The 20020-nt window shown below is 35.5% G+C and overlaps 1 protein-coding gene across 5 annotated transcripts in view; it reads left to right on the top strand.

Annotated features, from left to right (window-relative positions):
• Positions 1–19658, top strand: part of LOC145672878 (uncharacterized) — a 101273-nt gene extending 81615 nt beyond the window's left edge. For all 5 annotated transcript variants that reach the window (XM_081742061.1, XM_081742060.1, XM_081742059.1 and 2 more), the window contains one exon: positions 13878–19658. In XM_081742061.1, the coding sequence (XP_081598187.1) occupies positions 13878–14089 (212 nt within the window). In that variant the 3' untranslated portion in view covers positions 14090–19658. The remainder of the gene's footprint in view (positions 1–13877) is intronic.
• Positions 19659–20020: the final 362 nt, after the last annotated feature.

The following is a 20020-nucleotide window of genomic DNA, read 5'->3' as shown; positions in this document are numbered from 1 at the left end:
ACCAAGCTTCGGACATAAATCTCAATATTTTGCTCCAAGATTCCGCTAAGGAGCTTTAAGTAAGAGGAGGGTGGGTGGGAGGAACTCGCTGTGTAGCCATCTCCACGTGGTGAGTTCTGCGCTGGTTTGGTGTTTGTTGGTCAATTTTTCAACCTTACCTTATGTATTTGTGTCCGTACTATTATATCTACTAAACACCAATCAGGCGAAGAGCTGCACATCAGATCAGAACATTTAAATCCTGGGGTCAAGTTAAAGTATTAGAAATCTTAACCAATTTTCTATACATACTTAAAATAATGGTATATATATTAAAAAAATAACACTTTTCGTACCCGCAGGGCCTGGTGAAATATTTTTATCTGCCTCAGTTTTGGGGAAGAAACATAGCATTATACAACTTTTGCACGGTACTCAAACTTAATTTTCTGAAAACAAATATTTCAATAATATTTTCACTACTCACAACCATATTTTTTCAGCATTAACGTTCTTTTGTGCTCCCGGGGCGCGGTTAAATATCTTTTTATCCGGCTCTGTTTTGGTGAGGAAACATGACATTATAAATTTTGCATGGTACTCAAACTTAACTTTCTAAAAAAAAATATATTTCAATAATATTTTCACTATTCACAACTATTGTTTTCAAAATTAACGTTCTTTGGGGCCCCCGGGGCCCGGTTAAATATATTTTAATCCGGCTCTGTTTTGGTGAGGAAACATAATATAACATTATACAACTTTTGCACGGTACTGAAACTTAACTTTCTAAAAATATATTTTAATAATATTTTCATTGCTGGCTACTTTTTTTTTCAAAATTACCGTTCTTTCGGGACCCCGGGGCCCGGTTAAATATCTTTTTATCTGGCTCTATTTCGGTGACGAAACATAACGTTATATTATACAACTTTTGCGTGGTACTCAAACTTAACTTTCTAAAAAATATATTTTAATAATGTTTTCATTGCTGGCAACTTTTTTTCAAAATTAACGTTCTTTGGGGCCCCCGGGGCCCGGCTAAATATACTTTAATCCGGCTCTGTTTTGGTGAGGAAACATAATATAACATTATACAACTTTTGTACGGTACTGAAACTTAACTTTCTAAAAATATATTTTAATAATATTTTCATTGCTGGCTACTTTTTTTTCAAAATTGGCGTTCTTTCGGGCCCCCGGGGCCCGGTCAAATACCTTTTTATCCGGCTCTATTTTGGTGAAGAAACATAACGTTATATTATACAACTTTTGCGTGGTACTCAAACTTAATTTTCTAAAAAATATATTTTAATAATGGTTTCATTGCTGGCTACTTTTTTTTCAAAATTAACGTTCTTTGGGGCCCCCGGGGCCCGGCTAAATATCTTTTAATCCAGCTCTGTTTTGGTGAGGAAACATAATATAACATTATACAACTTTTGCACGGTACTCAATCTTAATTTTCTAAAAAAAATTTTTTTCGGCCGTTTTCGGCCCACCCTAATATGTAATGTGTTCTAAAATGCCTCCAGTCTTGAAGAAAACGAAGTAAAAATCCTTATTGGTACTTTTTTAATCGAATAATGAAGATTCTACCCTATCACCTAAAAATAGGTGATATAATTTAAAAGGTTAAGCATTAAGGAAAAAGTACAGCAACGTTTATCAAAATGACTTTTTTTTTTTACAAAAGTTACTGATATTTGCCAGGGGCCTATTTTTAAAAACTCAGAACTAGCTTGCGGCATGAAATACATAAATTTCGCCTAAAGTTATAAAATTAACAAAAAAAAAAAAAAAATGGAGAGGGGATAGGACCCCTCTAAATACGCCCTATTATCTGGGAACAAACAAACACACGCACAAAAAAGAATTTTCGTCTTAGATGTCGACGATGATTTCCCCGTTGGAATAGTTTTAAAACCCAAACCCAATGTTACGAAAAGAAGAAAGCAGGATTCCTCCGTTACCTGTTCAAAACGGGATTTTCCCTAATCATTCTCTGCATGACACTTGTTTTCATACTCTACTGTACATTTGAGTGTCATTTGAACTTCCATAATCGAAATAACAGAACAGAAACGGGATTTTACTTATTTTCACTTTAAATTAATTTATTTCGGAATTCGATTTAAATCAACGATTTTTATTTAAAAAATCAAGTGATTTAAAACTTGATTTAAATCGTGATTTAAATCAGACTGATTTAAATCAATCCACCCTGTTTTGACGTGATCTAATCAATTCTATCGCATGGAATCATTTTCTGGGATAATAATTGTCATGCGATAAAAAGTATTTACAATGGAGAAAAAAATTTTACGAATAATGTTATCAGTTCCGTTTCATACACCAAGTAGATCACTGTTTCAGAAACTTAAAATAGTACCATTGCTGAGTATATACATTCTTAAAACAACACCATTCATATATATGAATAAAAGAAACTTCCAACTCAATTCGGACCTACACCAATACAACACTAGAACAACCAATCATATTCATATACAAAATTTCCGTCTAACAAAAACTCAAAATTCATTAGTCCACATGGGAATAAAACTATAATAAATTGCCAGATTGTGTCAAACAAATGCCAAACTTGCAGTTTAAAAGATACCTCAATAAAGTTGCTGTTTCATAAACATCTTTTCTACAGTTTAGAGAAATACCTTCAGTCTGGTCTTTCTGTATAATATCAAGATATATTTGAATGTCGAAATAAATAAAACAAGATACAATTAATATGTATATTTTTAAAATTACTTTTAGTTTAGTATTATTGTTATGTATACAGGGTGGCCCAAAAGTAAGTATACACCCCTGCATTGATTAAGTATAACATTCTAGCTTATAGCTTTATTTGCTTCGGCTGTTCCGAGCTTAAGATATAAGTAAAAAGACATTAAGAACAAATAATAAAGAAACTAAGTCTTTCTGCTGGATAACAATAAGAAATGATATAAAAATAAATCAGTTGATTATGATTAGTATGGGACTGTATACCTATGTTTGGGCCACCCTTATATTGTGAATGTATAATATTTGTTCTATTAATTTTTGTACTGTAATAATGTATCTCTTGACGAAGCCATAAACGCGGAGTTCTTAAGGCGGAAAATGAAATAAATAAAATAAATAAATAACTTAAATACTAAATTTCACACGAGCAACGAAATATACACATCGTTAAAGAAGTTACAGCTCAACGACTTATAACCCCATCCACTTCACAGTCCAGACTTTGTACCTCAATTTAAAAAAAGAAAAAAATAAAAAGAAAAGAAACTATATTCATTTGTTAGTCTATTTTGGATGCAATTGAGATACGAATAGAGCTGTTAATAATTACAAAATAATATACATGCTTGAACAAAACCTTAAAGAACAGAAATACGTAAGAAAATAAAATAACTTTTAAAATAGCTTTCTATTCTTTCCTACCCTAAGCCAGACTTTTCCATTTCTCTGCACCTTTTCTTCCCTATATTTTTTGTATTATTTGGTAATATTTTATATATTTCAATTACAGCCGGGGCCGCGGTGGTTCAGTAGTAGAGCATTCACCTCTGGTGCTTGGGGTCCCAGGTTCGATCCCACCCCCCGCCAAGTGAACTTTGTGGTGGACAAATACCGTGTGTGTGGGTTTCCTCGGGGTTCTCCCGTTTCTTCCCACTTTCTTCATTCCACCATTTCATTCATTACTCATCATCACCGTCTCCTTTAGCCTCACCAGCATAACCGTGGGACGTAAAACTCAAAGATTTCATTTTCAATTACAGTCTTTTTGAGTTTTTTTTTTCTTCTGCCATTCTCTCCATAATTAGTACTGTGATCCTATCTTCTCTTCACAAAATATTCTCAAGTATACTCCTTTTTCTCCAGCCATTTCCATCATTATTTAATTTGCTATATCTTTGTATAGCACTATATTTCAAAGACAGCTATTGTCCGTTTTTCCTCTTCTCTTAGTGTTCCTGTCTCACATCCATACAACGCCACATTCCATACATATGCTTTCATCAGTTCTATATTGATATATCCAAGGGTCACCGTGGCTCAGTGGTAAAATGCTTACCTCTGGTGCGTGAGGTCCCTGGTTCGATCCCCGGCCAAGTAAGTTTGTGGTGGACAACATCGTGGTCGTGGGTTTTCTCGGGATATTTCCATTTCCTTCCACATTCTCATTCCACCAATTCTTTCATAATTCACTTGCTTTAATCATCGTCTTCCTTAGCCGGATTTAAGCATGAGCCACATGGGCCCGGGATCAGGGCGGCAACTTTTGAGGGGCGGAAATTTTTTAAAAAGTATTTTAAAAAACGATAACACTATGGAAAATACATACTTCCCCAACGACTCAATAAAATAAGAGAAAACCATTCTTTAATGGTTGTGACTACGATAATATTGTAGCAGATTAGTGGTAGCAAATACTGTCAAATCAGTTCGTTTTTATGGCGGTTTGATCAGTTGTCGGTGGATTCGCTGAAAAGGGCGACAGTAGGCAGCTAGGGACGGGCTATTGGTGGTTAGGGGCGGCAATTTTGCTAGGGCCCATGGGCGCAAAATATGGCCCTGGGCATAATCGTTGGACGTTAAACTCAGAGGTTTCATTTCATTTCATTTTCGATATATCCAGCTAGAAGCATTTGTTTTTCTTGTTCTAGAATCCATTCCTCACATCAATACAACCCCATATTCACTTATGCTTTCATCAGCAGTTGTATGTCGATAGAAGCTTTTGTTTTTCTTCTCGCAGAGTCCATGCTTTACATCTGTATAATGCCACACTCCATACATACGCTTTTATCGGCCTATTCGTCGGTTCTACGTCGATGTTTCTGGCTAGAACCTTTTGTTTTCCTTCGAATATTCACCTGAGGTATTCATATAAATTTTCAGTTTGAATTGAACCTTGAAACCTGAACTTAAATTGAAACTTGCTTGAAGAAGTCCTATATTCAGACCGAAATTAAATTTAGTGCGTGAAAGAATTTCAGATCTATTAATGTTATAAATGTTATATTTTCTAAATACAAAGAGTTTTAATGCAGTGAATAGCAGATCAAGTTCGTAATGTTAGCTAAATAGTTAGGAAAATATAAATAAAATATCATTTGGGATTTCTTCCTTAGAAAAAAGAAAAAAAAAAGTGTGGACATTAATCGGACTAAATTAAAACTGCAGATAATATAGCTTCGTTTGTATTGATTTTCATTCGATTGATGAGAGTTAAGTCGTAAATGTAGTCTAAATGAAGTAATAAGCTGGTAAATGTAACGATATTTAACAATTGATAATTATTTCTTTTATGTTTCAGTATAGTAACGTTCTAAGCCTAATTGGCAGGGGTGGATTAAGGCTTTTGGGGCCATGGAGCCGACTATTTCAAGGGGGTCCTATGTTACGAATAATTCCAGCGCATAAATTTTCTTTGCTGCCCTCCACGGACTTACAGGTTTATCGAAACACCGAAAACTATCCTGTAATATTTTAATATGCTTCAAGCTTACAATAATTAATGTAATTACATTTACTGTTAACAGTTAAATGCTCGTATACTGCAGTGAAACACACAAATGCCAAATACAAGCCAAATCGTCATCAACAGTTTTTGCAAAAACACTAACAGAGTAAAAAGAGAAAAATCATATACAAATAGGTAAAGTTGTACAAGGCTACATTGTTAGAAATGTCTTCTTCCTAAATTTTTGCTCCGCAAAGGATTCTATTATGTCGTTAAATGGCATTGAAATGTCAGAGATATTTCAAAGGAATTGCCACCACAAGTTAATAATTTGGTTTGTAATAGAGGTCCAAAATAGGGATGGCCGGATCCGAAGATCCGGATCTCGGATCTGGATCCGGATCTCGGATTTCGGATCTGGATCCGGATCTCGGATTTCGGATCTGGATCCGGATCTTGGATTTCGGATCTGGATCCGGATCTCGGATCTGGGTCCGGATCTCGAATCTCGGATCTGGATCTCTAATCTCGAATCTGGATTCGGATCTCGGATCTGGGTTTGAAATTCGGATCTGGATCCGAAATCCGAATCTCAGATTTTGATTCTTATCCAAACCCACATCCCACCCAAATTTATGATAAACTTGAATATCTAAAATTCGCCGAAAGTAATTTCACGAAGTCCTCACAGTGAAGAAGAGAATAGAACATTAAGACGAATATTGGCAAGTTTATTTGTTTCCTTCATTCTACTCTAAAGATCAAATGCTTGGCTTACTTAAAAAAAAAAAAAAAAAAAAAAAATGATCCGGATGAAAGTTCCAATGTCGAATCTAGGTCCACTCGGTTGCAGGACCGAGATGAAATGCATGCATATATATATATATATTTGGTCTAGGAATTAATTCGTGCGGTTGGTACGCACACATTGAAGCTGTAGTACAAACACAAAATACATAAATACTTTAAGAAAAATATTTTCCATCGCTAGCCACCACTTTCGCCCATCTGTCAGGCAATGTACGGATTCCGTGGCGAAAGAAGTCCTCATCCTTGGAAGCGATCCAGTCAGAGACCCATGTTTCGATATCTTCTGAAGAAGTAAACCGCTGTCCAATCAAATCGTTGTTCATGCAATCGAACAAGTAGTAGTCCGAAGGAGCAACGTCTGGTGAATACGGCGGGTGGGGTAAAACTTCCCATCCGACATTTTCTAAATAGGTTTTGACCGGTTTTGCGACATGTGGGCGAGCGTTATCATGTTGAACAATAAGTTTATCATGTCTGTTCTCCCATTCTGGTCGTGTTCTGGCCAGAGCTTGCTTCAAACGCATTAATTGTCGTCGATAACGTTCTCCATTCATAGTTTCACCCGGTTGCAGCAGCTCATAGTACACCACACCTTTCATATCCCACCATATGCACAGCATAACCTTTGCACAGTGAATATCTCGTTTTGGTTGTGATGGACCTGGTTCACCTGGTTTCACCCAGGCCTTTTTTCGTTTAGGGTTCTCGTAATGGATCCACTTCTCATCACCCGTAATAATTCGATGCAGAAACCCCTTTCTGCTCTGTCGTTGAAGCAGCAATTCGCAAATGGTTTTTCGTCTTTCAACGTCTCTGTCTTTCAATTCATGTGGAACCCAATGTGACATCTTTTGAATCATTCCCATGGCTTTCAAGCGTTTGGAGACTGTTGTTTGATCAACGCCTAATGCTGCTGCAAGTTGTTCCTGCGTTTGACACGAATCCTGCTCAAGCAATGCTGTCAATTCTTCGTCTTGAAATTTTTTTGGGTTGTCCAGCTCGCTCTTGGTCTGCCAAGCCGAAAACACCACTTCTAAACCGTGCAAACCACTTCTGACACGTTCGCTCAGCTAGAGCATGGTCACTATACACTTCCACCAAAATACGATGACTTTCAGTCGCACTTTTCTGCATGTTAAGGTAATGCAGCAGGACACCCCGCAAAAACACTTTATCAGGCACAAATTGCGCCATGTTCACTTATCTACAACTGGTGTTGTTGACGCTTTAATCCACTGCCCTATACTACGAACGATACGCGATGACAGGGGTTTCCAACACATGTATGGATACACGGAACTGTGGGACGCTCCATTCGTTGCGCCATCTCTTGTCCAACCGCACGAATTAATTCCTAGACCAAATATATATATATATTTGAAACCGGAGTACAAAACTCGAATATTTAAAATTCCTCAATACGCCTATTTCATTGACAGTTAAGAAAATATAAACAGTTAAGACAAGTATTGACTAGTTTTTACGTATATTTATCTTGTTTACTCTGCTCAAAATATGAAATGTATATTTTACAATTAGATTTAATAATTATTTAGTAAATCACAATATGAGCACCGAGAATAAACTATGAATTTTGGTGCCCCTTATCTAGATTTGAAATTTCGGATTCATAGAATCAGGCTGAAATATAAATATTTGAGATCTGGAAACCGAAACATATGCTAGTACCAAGATCGTAGCTTTTTGTACCCAGGTAATGCGAGCGGAAGGCACATGCACTAATTCCGCATGTAGTTTGGGGAACACGAGAAACTAAAAACAGATAAATATTCTTTTTCAGGGGTAAGTCGCGCTTTAACATGACTTTTCATGAGTGTTGTGTTCAAATATGAAAACTCTAATGGCGACTTGTTTGAAATAAAGGCCTTTTCATTTTTAACAATAAAGTTAGGTACTTTCACATTGGGGAAAAATTAGCAAGACACATTCCACTGATTAGGGTGCTGATTCTTATGGAAGCTTTCACTTGAACCGGAAGATTTCCTCATGTGGGTATCGGATTGTCGCAATTCACCTTGCTGAAACACGTGGTTTATCAGGAGGTCGGCCAAGATTCATTTGAACTTAGCCTGTAGACTGCTTCTGGTCTCAATTATTCCCATATAACAAGACTAACCATATACTGTATAAAGTTGGTTCGACATGATTTAAAATATCACTAATTGACCTTAAGGGGATAATTCGTAAATCAGAAGAGATGTGAAAGTTAAGCGTTAAAATAAATCCGATAATTTCGGAATGAAGAGATTTATATGCAACCTAAAGATAGCAATAAAACTCTTTATGTAACATTTTCAAAGCTAAGATTAACAGTTATCTTCTTGAGGAGGGTTTACGACAGCATAGAAAATTATAAATCCAATTATTATAAGTAGTACCTCTGACAGCCCCGCATTTCACATCATCATCGCCCTTCATCCTGACAACTGGGCAATTCACTTACCCACAATGACTTTTCAGCCGTACCAGCAGCATCAATATCTCAGTTTGGCTTTGGGAATCATGCTTCGGTGAGCTTTGACTATCACCATCAGCAGCTATCAGAGAATCAGAACTTATTTCTGTACTAAATAATATGGATAACTATAGCTTTTCGTCTATAGAAGACGGAGAGTGTATGGTCTTATCGCAGGAAATATTTGATACATAAGACTTAGATTGTCAGTATTTAGGAGCAACTTTTAAAATAATCAGTTACTTTAAATATACTACAGATTAGCCGATAAAACCCGACAGCCATAGTCGAGTGGTCTGTGGCATTAGGCTGTGGATCATTTACTGTGAATGTCTTGGATTCAAATCCCACTTTGGGCATAGGTGTTTTTAACTGTCCTAGTTTACTTCTATGTCTGTGTGGTGTCGTAATGGTTACAGTGTAATCCGTGCAAAGCGTTCAACAGGTTAAATAATCTGATAAAAAGCTGTTACCTTTTTATATATAAAAAACAGTGGTTAGCGCGTGCCTTCAGTGCCCGTGGTCATGGGTTCAATTTCCGGAGAGGCACTCAACAATTTCGATGTTGACCCAGCATCGTGAGGACAATTGGGGAGTTATCTTAAGTAAGAGGTAGCGGACTCCAGTCTAGAAAGCCGGCATTAGGGACTTCGGGTGTCGATGCGTTGACTACACCTTCCCACTTTGAACGTAAGTCCGCTGGTAGGAACCAAGGACTGGGTGCCAAGAATTTAGTTTGTTTTAATTATCATAAATGCCTTCTTTATTATTAAATTTTTCCAATATTTTCTTTTCAACCAGTTTGCGAAATTCAGAGCTAGCTACTTGTTTTCTTTTTAATTCATGTTCATAGTTAGCACAACTAATCACAAGGAAAAACAATCTTTTCGATAAAATTCGCCTCGCGTCTTTCGTAGCTCTAAGTTTAGTTATTTTTAGCTTTTTTTTTTTTTTTTTTTTTAAGCTGAATGGCGTTTTATCACCTTCCCCTTGCTTTCCCTATTTTTTTCTGGTTTTACCTATGTTTCTTTTGCACGGACATTGCGCCTATATGCACATGCTTAGTGTGTTCGTTTACAAGAGCGGGCCATTTTCCTGCCACTATAGAAAGTAAGAGTGCCCTGTATCAGAGAAATATTAATTGACGTAAGTGAATATATCTGTGATGAAGTCATAATTTATCAGTTTTTGCATCGTACATAGTTTCCTCATCCTCATTAGTCTCTTCACCCCCGCTTCCTGAATTCCAATTCTAGTATTCTTTCTTGATGGGGGACTGATGTCTCATGTAGACTTATTAACTATAACATCAGCAATAAAGAAAGTGGGGTTTAATTTGCACTAATTTTAGAACATCACGTTAATTAAATAATAATAATAATAATAATACGGAGCGAGCTCAGGCTACTTGTTAGGATTCTTGCTTCGCAATTGGATAATACCGGGTTTGATTTCGGAGACCAGCCATCCTGACTGAGGATTTTCCAGGGTTGTTCCTCAGTTATACTGGGCAAATGCTAGGTTAGTACCTTGATCTAAGGCTCTGGAGACTTTCCTTCCATTCCTTTTCCAATGTTTTCATCTGTTGATTACTACAGTGTAAAGTGGCCTCTGAGGATGTATCTGGTAGCTTATAGTAAATAAACAATAACGACGTAATATATCTTCACGAAACGTGTGGGTTAATTTAACTACAGCCTTACAGTCCCAATAGATAGCTAAAGTTTTAATATCAATTTCCTGACTTTTAAATACTATTTTCATATTTTTTCAGCTTTCAATTTTCTCATGTATGTTCCACCGAGAATTAAACCTGAGATCACATGAACAAATGCGAATATGTTAAATATTTTTGAACACTTTAATATACAAAACACAAAACGCTTCAATGATACGATGCATGGATATGTTTTGGTTACGTCCTGCAATGTATGATTAAAGAAACCTGGAGGGTGAAGAAAAAATAACAGAAATCTCTTTTATATTTACTCCTTCAACAAACTCCTGACCTCACAAGGGCAAGCCATAAGTTAGGTAATAAAGTCATACAACGAACACTTTTATTAATACTAATAATACTACACAACCATATCGCTCTTCTGAAATTCTCGTGTGTATGTTTAAAAATCTACTGTTGTTCCACGCCAACCAGTCTATATTTTTTGCTGTACCTTCGAAGTGAAAGATATTCATTATTACATTTGTTGATGGTTGGACTCTAGTAAGTCAGAAACTACTATTAATAAAGAGTTTGTTTTGTCCAGTATTCCTGCGATTAGAAGGGTCTATCTAAAAGATATTTCATTTGTATATGAGAAAATAAGAAAGTTTATTTTCTAAGAATAAAATAAATATTTTCAATGTGAAGTTAACATTAAGTTTCGAAGAGGAGCTGAACAGAAGAATTTGTTACCATTTACATCAGTTTTCAGGCAATTCAGTATACTCTGAAATGGGAAGAAGGCAAACTTGGAAATATTTTACTAAAGAGGCTTCGATCAAAATATTGCAAGGTTAAAATAAAATAAAGAACAAAGGTAGCACAAACGTGTTATGGAAACATTTAAAAGCACAGCAACCTACTATATTAGTGAATCTGAAAAAAAGTTTTGACGAATTTTAGATATTCAATTTTATCATCACTATCTCAGATGCAGGTTTGGATACGAATCAAGATCTGAGATTCGAATTTCGGATCCAGATCCGAGATCCGAGTTTCGGATCCAGATCCGAGATCCGGACCCAGATCCGAGATCCGAATTTCGGATCCAGATCCGAGATCCGAATTTCGGATCCAGATCCGAGATCCGAGTTTCGGATCCAGATCCGAGATCCGAGTTTCGGATCCAGATCCGAGATCCGAGTTTCGGATCCAGATCCGAGATCCGGACCCAGATCCGAGATCCGAATTTCGGATCCGGATCCGAGATCCAGATCTGAGGTTCGGATCCGGGATCCGGATCTGAGATTCGGATCCGAGATCCGGATCTAGGTCCGAATCCGGCAAGATCCGGATCCGGATCCGAAAAATTTTGGCCATCCCTAGTCCAAAATACCTCATTCCCTCACAAAATAAGTATCGTGAAGACGCCGGTGGAAGAAGACTAAACTCTAGCGACACCGCGAGCGGGAAAAAATTAGCATAGGTCTGAAGCCTATAATATAATAAGTTGACTGCTATATTTTACTATTAAGGAGAGGGATTTTTGGGGGCCCCGGAGCCTGGGCTCCATTGGCTCCTCCCTTAATCCGCTCCTGCCAATTGGCATAGTAAACAATGTGAGTATTGTGGTGAAATGTATATTAGGTGACAGTGATCATTTTCTGTTTCATTATTATCACTTTCCATTTTCAGTATGTTAATAAGGGTCATTGAAAAGAATACCGTGTTCACACGATTGGAACCAGATCTTTTTCTATTTTTTTTTCCGTAATTCAAAAAAAAATATATCTGTCCCTCAGCGTAGTATCGGTATCGTTAACACAGCTGGTAAAGTAGATAACATCCTTTGTCGACGCAGTAGAAAAAAAAAAGTTACAAAAATTATCTCTAGAACTCGAAATAAGTCAATGAATTTTATTCTAGTTATAATGGATTTCAGTTTTTATTTTTTTTTAAAAAAAAAAAAAAAAGAAAAAGAAAATTTTATATTGCTCATGTTTAAATTTAACAGATATTTAAGTATTTACAGTAAGAAAATATATATTTACAAATTGTTTTAGCAAAAATCATTAGCATTTAGGAAGAAAATTTATTCTTTACGCTTTGTATACTTCAGTTTTATTATTTGTTTATTTATATAATTTCGTTTTTGATTTCGCTGGGGTCGGCTTACAATTGAACGGCTGTGTAATTACAGCGGCCCTGAAAGGTATTTTGCGGAAATGTGATTGGACACACACAAATTTAAGTTCCGCCTTTTAGTGTAGTTTGTATTAAAAGTGGCAAATATAGACTTAAAGAAACATCAAAGCTACGTAGAGAAAAAGACACCCAAATTCCTAATAAGTTAATCTTAACGTCCCACGATTTTCTTTTGCATGGCAGTTGCAACTCTTAAGGGAAGTAATTTGGTAAAAAATTAATCTATTGCTAAAAACCAAGGAAAGAAAACTAATTACTCGTGTACTGATTGCTGTATACAAGAATTGTTTAACAAGGAGACTTACAGAAGTGTAACTCACCGATTGGAATGGGACTTTGTATACTTGTAGAACATCGAAAAATAATCGACAAGTATTTTTTTATTTCGGCAATGGTGCGGATTTAAGGGTAAAAACTACCCTTTGAACGTTAAGAAGTGGTTTCCAAGCATAGACAGAAAAGAATCATTTAATGTAGAAGAAAACATACTGCCAGTGGGAGTTAGGACAGCTGATTCAGGATCTGATGTCAAAATTACAAAATTCAAAATGGAGGATCCAATATGGTAATTACAATTACGAAAAGTCTTCTGGTTTGAAATGCTCTATAATTAGCGAAGAGCAATTATAGTTGGTAGGGGTTACTGCGAGAAGGTTGCAGACCAATTTGAAACCACTTTCTGTACTTATTGTAATGGGATGCTTGATTGTTCAACTATAATTGTTCTTGGCTAACTGGAGAGCATTTCAAACTGGAAGACTTTTTGTAATTGTAATCATCACATTGGATCCGCCATTTTAAATTTTGTAATTTTGACATCAGATTCTGAATCAGCTGTCCTAAAATTTCGCTGGCAGTATTTTCCTCTACATTAAATGATTATTTTCTGTTATGCTTGGAGACCAACCCCTAACGTTCACATGGTTGTTTCTACCCTTAAACCCACACCATTGCCGGAAAAAAAAAAAAAGTACGTGTCGATTATTTTTCGATGTTTTGTAAGTGTGCAAAGTTTCATTCAAATCGGTGAATCATGCTTCCGTAAGTCTCCTTGTAAGTTCTCTTCCCTTAGTTTGTATCAATGAAAGTTTGATTTTTACCAAAAGGACTTCCCTGAATAGCCACCATTGCAGGTAACAAACTTTGCACTGACAAAATCGAACAAGTGTCCACAAACATCAAATATGAGTGTAAGAGTGTAATATCCCCTCGCTCTCTTTCCTCCTCAAATGATTAGCACTATATACTATATAATGTTTTCTCTTTGTTGACAGGGAAACTTTTGTTCTACCGGCTGCCTCCTGACTTCATGAAAGGTGACTCCTACACTGAGTACAAGTTTCCGAATCCATTTTTGGTTCTTCAAGGAAGTAGCAAACCAATTAGATTCGTCGATATTGGTTTCCACGAAGGCTGTGTGTTTGTATATTACAAAACACAAAATTGCATAATTGAGTGTATCATGCTGCATAAGTTAAATATCTAATGATTGAAGAAGTCAGAAAGTTTTCTGAAAGCTCAGTTATTGGGAAAGAGAACTCAGTTATGTGATAATATAATTATATGTATATAATATAGAGTGCTTCCTTGAACGTGTGAACCACTTCCATGGATGATAGAAAAAGTCAAAAGTAGAGATCTGTGTTGACGAAATGCCTAACAAAAATGTTACAAAGAGATAACGAGTTTTTAGACTGTTGAAGACTGCCTTTAGGCGCTGGAAATAATTTTTGAAAAGTGCCAGTTTACGTTCTGATACGTACAGATTAGCGTTATCAGGTATCTGCTTATGTAGTCGCTTGGCAATATGTTATTTATTGGTAAAAAGTAAGCCACACTTTCTTTGTTTTCAAATTTCAAATGTGAAAAGTTAAGGTGTGACTTTTAAATTCGTCACCTTACAAAAATTGTCTTTCACGAGATTGTGTTCTATTGTATTCCATTTAAAATGATGCTGGTTCCTGATTTTGAACCCCCATATCTTACTGGCATCTTGTGAATTCCAATTGTTTAGTTAATTAATTGAAAGTTTCTCGTATTTTGAAAGCAAAAAATAGTTTATTTATTTTATTTTTTATTTATTTATTTTTATCATGAAAAACTTCAAAATCTTTAAAATAAGAAGAAATCATGTCAATTTTAATGAGCAAATATTGATATTTTATTAGTAAGAAAAGATAAGAGGATTCAATAGCTGCAATGTATTTTCAATGTTTATTCACCTATAATACTAATCTTGGTATACGTCTGTTCTTTAGTAATTGCAGAAATTTTCAGGAGGAACTCCTGTCTTCCCAGCGATATTTTCTTAAAGCATCTGCAGCAAACGCATCACATCAAATGACATTCATGTTTGTGATTTAGAAATATCAAAACTAAAAAGTTTCTTCTAGTATTAAAAAATATATACAAATATCTAGATATTGTCAGTAACAAAGGTTGCACCAGAAGTAAAAACAATATATTTAAAATTAGTACTGTAGGAGCAATACTGATGGCTTTTCTAAAGATTCTAAATGTCCAAAAAAAGAGCTGAAAATTCGTAGTTATAAAATGTGATTTAAGTGTGGTATGAGAAAATGACGCACAGCACAGTAAAATGAATTTTAAGGAAGCGGCTTATTATCGGATACTGTCCTTATCTTTTCTCCGTGAATTCATAAAATGTGCCGTATTTTGGGGCATATTCACAAAACCAGTAACTACTCTGAAATTGTGTTATTAACTGTTGAAGGTTAATTCACGGGGCGAGAAATGTTTCAACCCTTTTGGGATTTTTAAGGTAAATCTTAGACTTACAACCAAGCAGCTACAGCATCATCCCTATTTATCCTAGGATCATGGTTCGTACCTCATTCTCTGAGACTAAAGCAACCTTCTAAATGGTACTATTCTTATGTCCGTATTATATACCTGGAAAGGGGAATTCGAGTAAAATTGGGATTTTTTCCTCAAAAAATCCCTTTTTCAAAAGTTGACCCCTCTGGAACGGCTCTGTGTTAACGTACAGATCTCAAAATCACTTCCAGAATACTCTATCTGATATACATGTTGACAAAAATTATCTTCCACCTTCCCATCTGTCTTTGCGTTCTGAGTACGAGCCTGGATTGTTATGTTCCTCAATCCTGTTGTTTTCGACTGCAGATAGTAATAAAGAGCTTCGTCTTCAGATATATATATGTGTTATTCAACTTATTTCTTTGTGATATAGAATATCAAAACTAAAAATTTCTTCTAGTATCTAAAATCAGCAATCAGCAATAACTAAAATCAGCAATAAGTTACTAAAATTTTAGTGATCACTACATGCATTAACTCGTAACTTAATGGTACAAATATAACAGCAATCTATGATATTACTCTTTACTCGCGTTTTATACAATTTAAAATGTTTCACTTCACTTTAGTTGCATTCTTGTTCTTCTTCTTCCTCGTCTTCTTCTTTAACCGATAGAAAAGTTGCATCAACTTACCGAAATCTAGAATTCCTAGGACACATTTTATGTGATATAATTTTATAAAAATGTGTCACATTGCACCTACGAGGGGGTACTCAAAAGAAACCGGAATTATTGTGTAAAAGCTATATATTCAAAAGTTTTACAAAACAACCTTATCCCCTTCAAAATAGTCTCCATTACAACTAATATATTTGTCCCACCGGTGCTTCCGCTGTTCGAAACATTGTTTGTAGTCATCTTGAGAAATGGCTGACAGCTGCTTGCTCGGTTTTTCTTGATCTCTTCAATGTTGTCAAATCCGTGTCCTTTCATGTCTCTTTTCAAGTGTGGAAATAAGAAAAAGTCGCACGAAGCCAGGTCAGACTAGTAAGATGCGTGGGGTAGCGGAACCATGTTATTCGTAGCCAAAAGCTGACGAACAGAGATGGCTGTGTGTGCAGGTGCATTGTCGTGGTGGAAGAGCAGTCTTCTGTCTGCCACAACACGGGTCTTTTTTGACGAACACTGTTGCGCAATCTTCTTAACACTTCTAAATAAAAGGTTTGATTGACGGTCTGATCTGGCGGAACAAACTCTGAATCAGAAAAAACGACACAAGAACACAACAGCGCTAGCAAAAACACTCACTATAGATGAACACAACAAATCAGGTCGACCACACAGGCGGCACTGAATTGGCAATGAGTTGCGCTATACACGACTAGCAGCATAAATGCGTACTACAGAAGTTTCGCCCACCACAATGCTATTCCGGTTTCTTTTGGGTACCCCCACGTATTTTAAACTGTAAATTACAATTACCCTCAAAACCCTGATATCGGTTTTACCAATCACAAAACCATCATGGTACTTCAAACCAAGCAATGCATTGAATATAATTTGTTCCCCATATTCTCAATTTCAAGGTTAAAGTATTTCTTACCCTTTCAACTAGCTTTCAACAATAATATCCTTAACTTATGCAATCTACTGGTCTCCTGCTTCAAACGTAGAGAATAGTTTTCAGGATACGTAATTTAGCGTTCGTTGCATTCTGCTAAATTTAGATCCGAAAGCACAACAAAACCAATAGTATGTATAAGAGCTCCAAAACAAAGTTTTGATGGAATGTTCCTTATTAGAACAAGGGAAGATTATAAAGAAATATATAAAAATCCGTGAAATAAACATTTTGCACAAAATCAAGAACCTAATAGTTTGAAGATCGTTTGGGACAAAAGAAATAAAATATGATCTTACGCTTAAAATAGGGCATTATTTTAGGACGCTACCAAGCAGAACATATAATTTGGTCAGCATCCATGTAATAATGGATCATTATGAATGGGTCTTTTTCCTGTTAGGACTATCATAATTAAAATAACAGTGCCATGAACTATGTTACTTTACTGTTGCTTAATATATTGATATGAGGTCGTACTGGAAATTATTTTAACCTGCTAGTGAAAAGGTCTTAAATCAACATAGATTTTCTTAGACCTGCTAGGAAATATCTTTGACCTGCTACGAAATTTATTTATGTCCAAAGTACCCACATTTGTTTTCAGTTCAAAGATATTGCTCACAAATAGAAGGACCGATAATGTACAGATGTTCTTGAATAATAGATTCTTGAACTCTGTCGTAATACATTGTTTCCGAATATTCCAAATCCCGAATTTTAACCAAATAAACTCAATTTTCATTTTCCCACCCAAACTATGTGTGCCAATCCTCTCGCCTTTTCCTATAATTGAACAAAGTTTAAATGTTATTGTATTCCTAAATATTTTAAACTGTTAAAGTGTTGAAGTAAATTATAAGTGTCTCTCTTTTGTATAAGTTAGCATCTTTAAGACTTCAATATTTACAGATATCAAAACAAATTTAGTGAATATTAAGTAAAATGTGTTTAGCAAAGTGTAATTCTGTTTTCTAATTTCTTTCAAGAAATTCGTCGTAAATAAATAATAAAAATATAATATTTCAGCATTATTGCAATAATAGAAAAAAATGAAGGCTCGCTGTAGAAAACAAAGTAAGTACCAAACGCAATAGTTAACTGTAACAGTAGAAACAAAAGATAGTAAATAAAGTACTATTGCTTAGAACTACAACCTAGTGTATAACCAAGTATGAAAATCTAACTAAGGCATAAAAGTATTTTTAAAAAATAAAATAAGTGAAACAACTTCAAGGCGGCACTTACATTGTTTTTCTTTTTTCACATCGAGATTTCAAATATGCTTTGAAAACAAAAACTATCGTAGCTTCAAAACCGGTTCATACGCTTTCATTTGCTTTAATAATTCTTATCCAAAGAACAAGTCATTAACCCTCGGACTACCAAGGAGGGGGGGGGGGGGAGTAGTTTGTGCCCAGCACAGTTTTTATTATTATTATTATTATTATTACTTCTCTTTTAATCGTTTCTTTAAAATTGCAAGAAAATATGTTATTGCTCAACATGTTTAGCTTAGACGTATACCTTACAGTGATGCAAATTGAACGTTAGTGTGTTTGATAAGTTTGCTATTTTACTACTCTGTTGGTAGGAAATTTGACTGACATTTAGAAGTGTCACTTCTAGATGGCAGTATACTAAATAAATGTATCCCGCCTTTTCTGAATTTGGATGTTAGTGTTAGTGATGTGTACTGTTCATTTCAGTCACTGCAGATTTTTTCGTAAGTTTCAGTTAAGTATGTCTCATAAATTTGCTATTTTAGGTTCGTGGGCACAAAGTATCCTCCCGTTGGTAGGAGATGTGACTGACATTTAGAAGTGTTACCCCTAGATGGCAGTATAATAAACAGCTCTTAGTCGTCTTATCCCGTATACTGTTTACTTCAGTCTCTGTAGATTTTTATGAGAGTTTTGCGAGATACATTTAATCTTAACAGGTGAGCATAAAATGACTACCCCCCCCCCCCTACCTTAGTAGTTAGCGTTACAAAAAATACTTGGATAGTGCGAGGGTTAACATTAAGAAGAAGTATTATTAAGGCTTTCAAGGTTTAAACAAGGAAGAACAAAGAAGAGAGGAAAAATTATGAAAAACATATATAAACAAACCGTCAGAGACGACTAAGAGCTGTTTATTATACTGCCATCTAGGGGTAACACTTCTAAATGTCAGTCACATCTCCTACCAACGGGAGGATACTTTGTGCCCACCAACCTAACTCATCAATGGTAACATGATAACATTTATTGCTCAAATTGTTTTCACAAGTTCGGGGAAAATGTAGTTGAAAATCCCTTTCTACGTTGTATTAATTCGAGGTTTTCTTGATGGAAAATTCGTTCAATAAATTAATCGTTGGTTAAGCTGCCCCTCCAAAACTAAAATCAAATTTTATTTGAAGACAGTGCTGGGCTATTGGTGAGGATTCACCTACTTTATTGTCCTGGAGGAACTATGCATGTGAGGGCATTATTCATGAGTGATATTTTGTTCTGAAAGTTTAGATTTTTTTCATTATGTATATGTATATATGTTAATTATATATATGAAATCATTGTTAATACTTTATTGTTGCGATCCTTGTTCACGTAATTTCCATGTACGGTATTTTTTTATGTATGAAAATAAATAGTTGTTACAATAAACAGCCTCATTTAATCTTTTGTCAATATTTTTATTTTACAAAGATTATTTTTCATGCATTAGCCATAACATCAGAGATAGAACTTTCCTTTGAACTTCACTCTCTTGATGGTGCATGGACTCCCTGGTTCTATCCCAGCTCGCACCAAGTGAACATTGTGGTGGACAAACACCGTGTGCGTGGGTTTCCTCGGGGTTCTCCCGTTTCCTGCCACTTTCTTCATTTCACCATTTCATTCATTTCTCATCACCGTCTCCCTTAGCCTAACGAGCATAATCGTGGGACGTTAAACTGAAAGATTTCATTTCATTTTTTTCAGTCAGTAATAATCAAGAACATTACTAGGAAATAATACTGCATTCA

Source organism: Thermobia domestica, chromosome 16 (genome assembly GCF_964235325.1).
Source record: "Thermobia domestica chromosome 16, izTheDome1.hap1.1, whole genome shotgun sequence".
In the NCBI taxonomy this organism is placed as follows: Eukaryota; Metazoa; Arthropoda; class Insecta; order Zygentoma; family Lepismatidae; genus Thermobia; species Thermobia domestica.
Note: the sequence above shows the minus strand (reverse complement) of the source record. Positions and strands in the feature narration are given on the sequence as shown.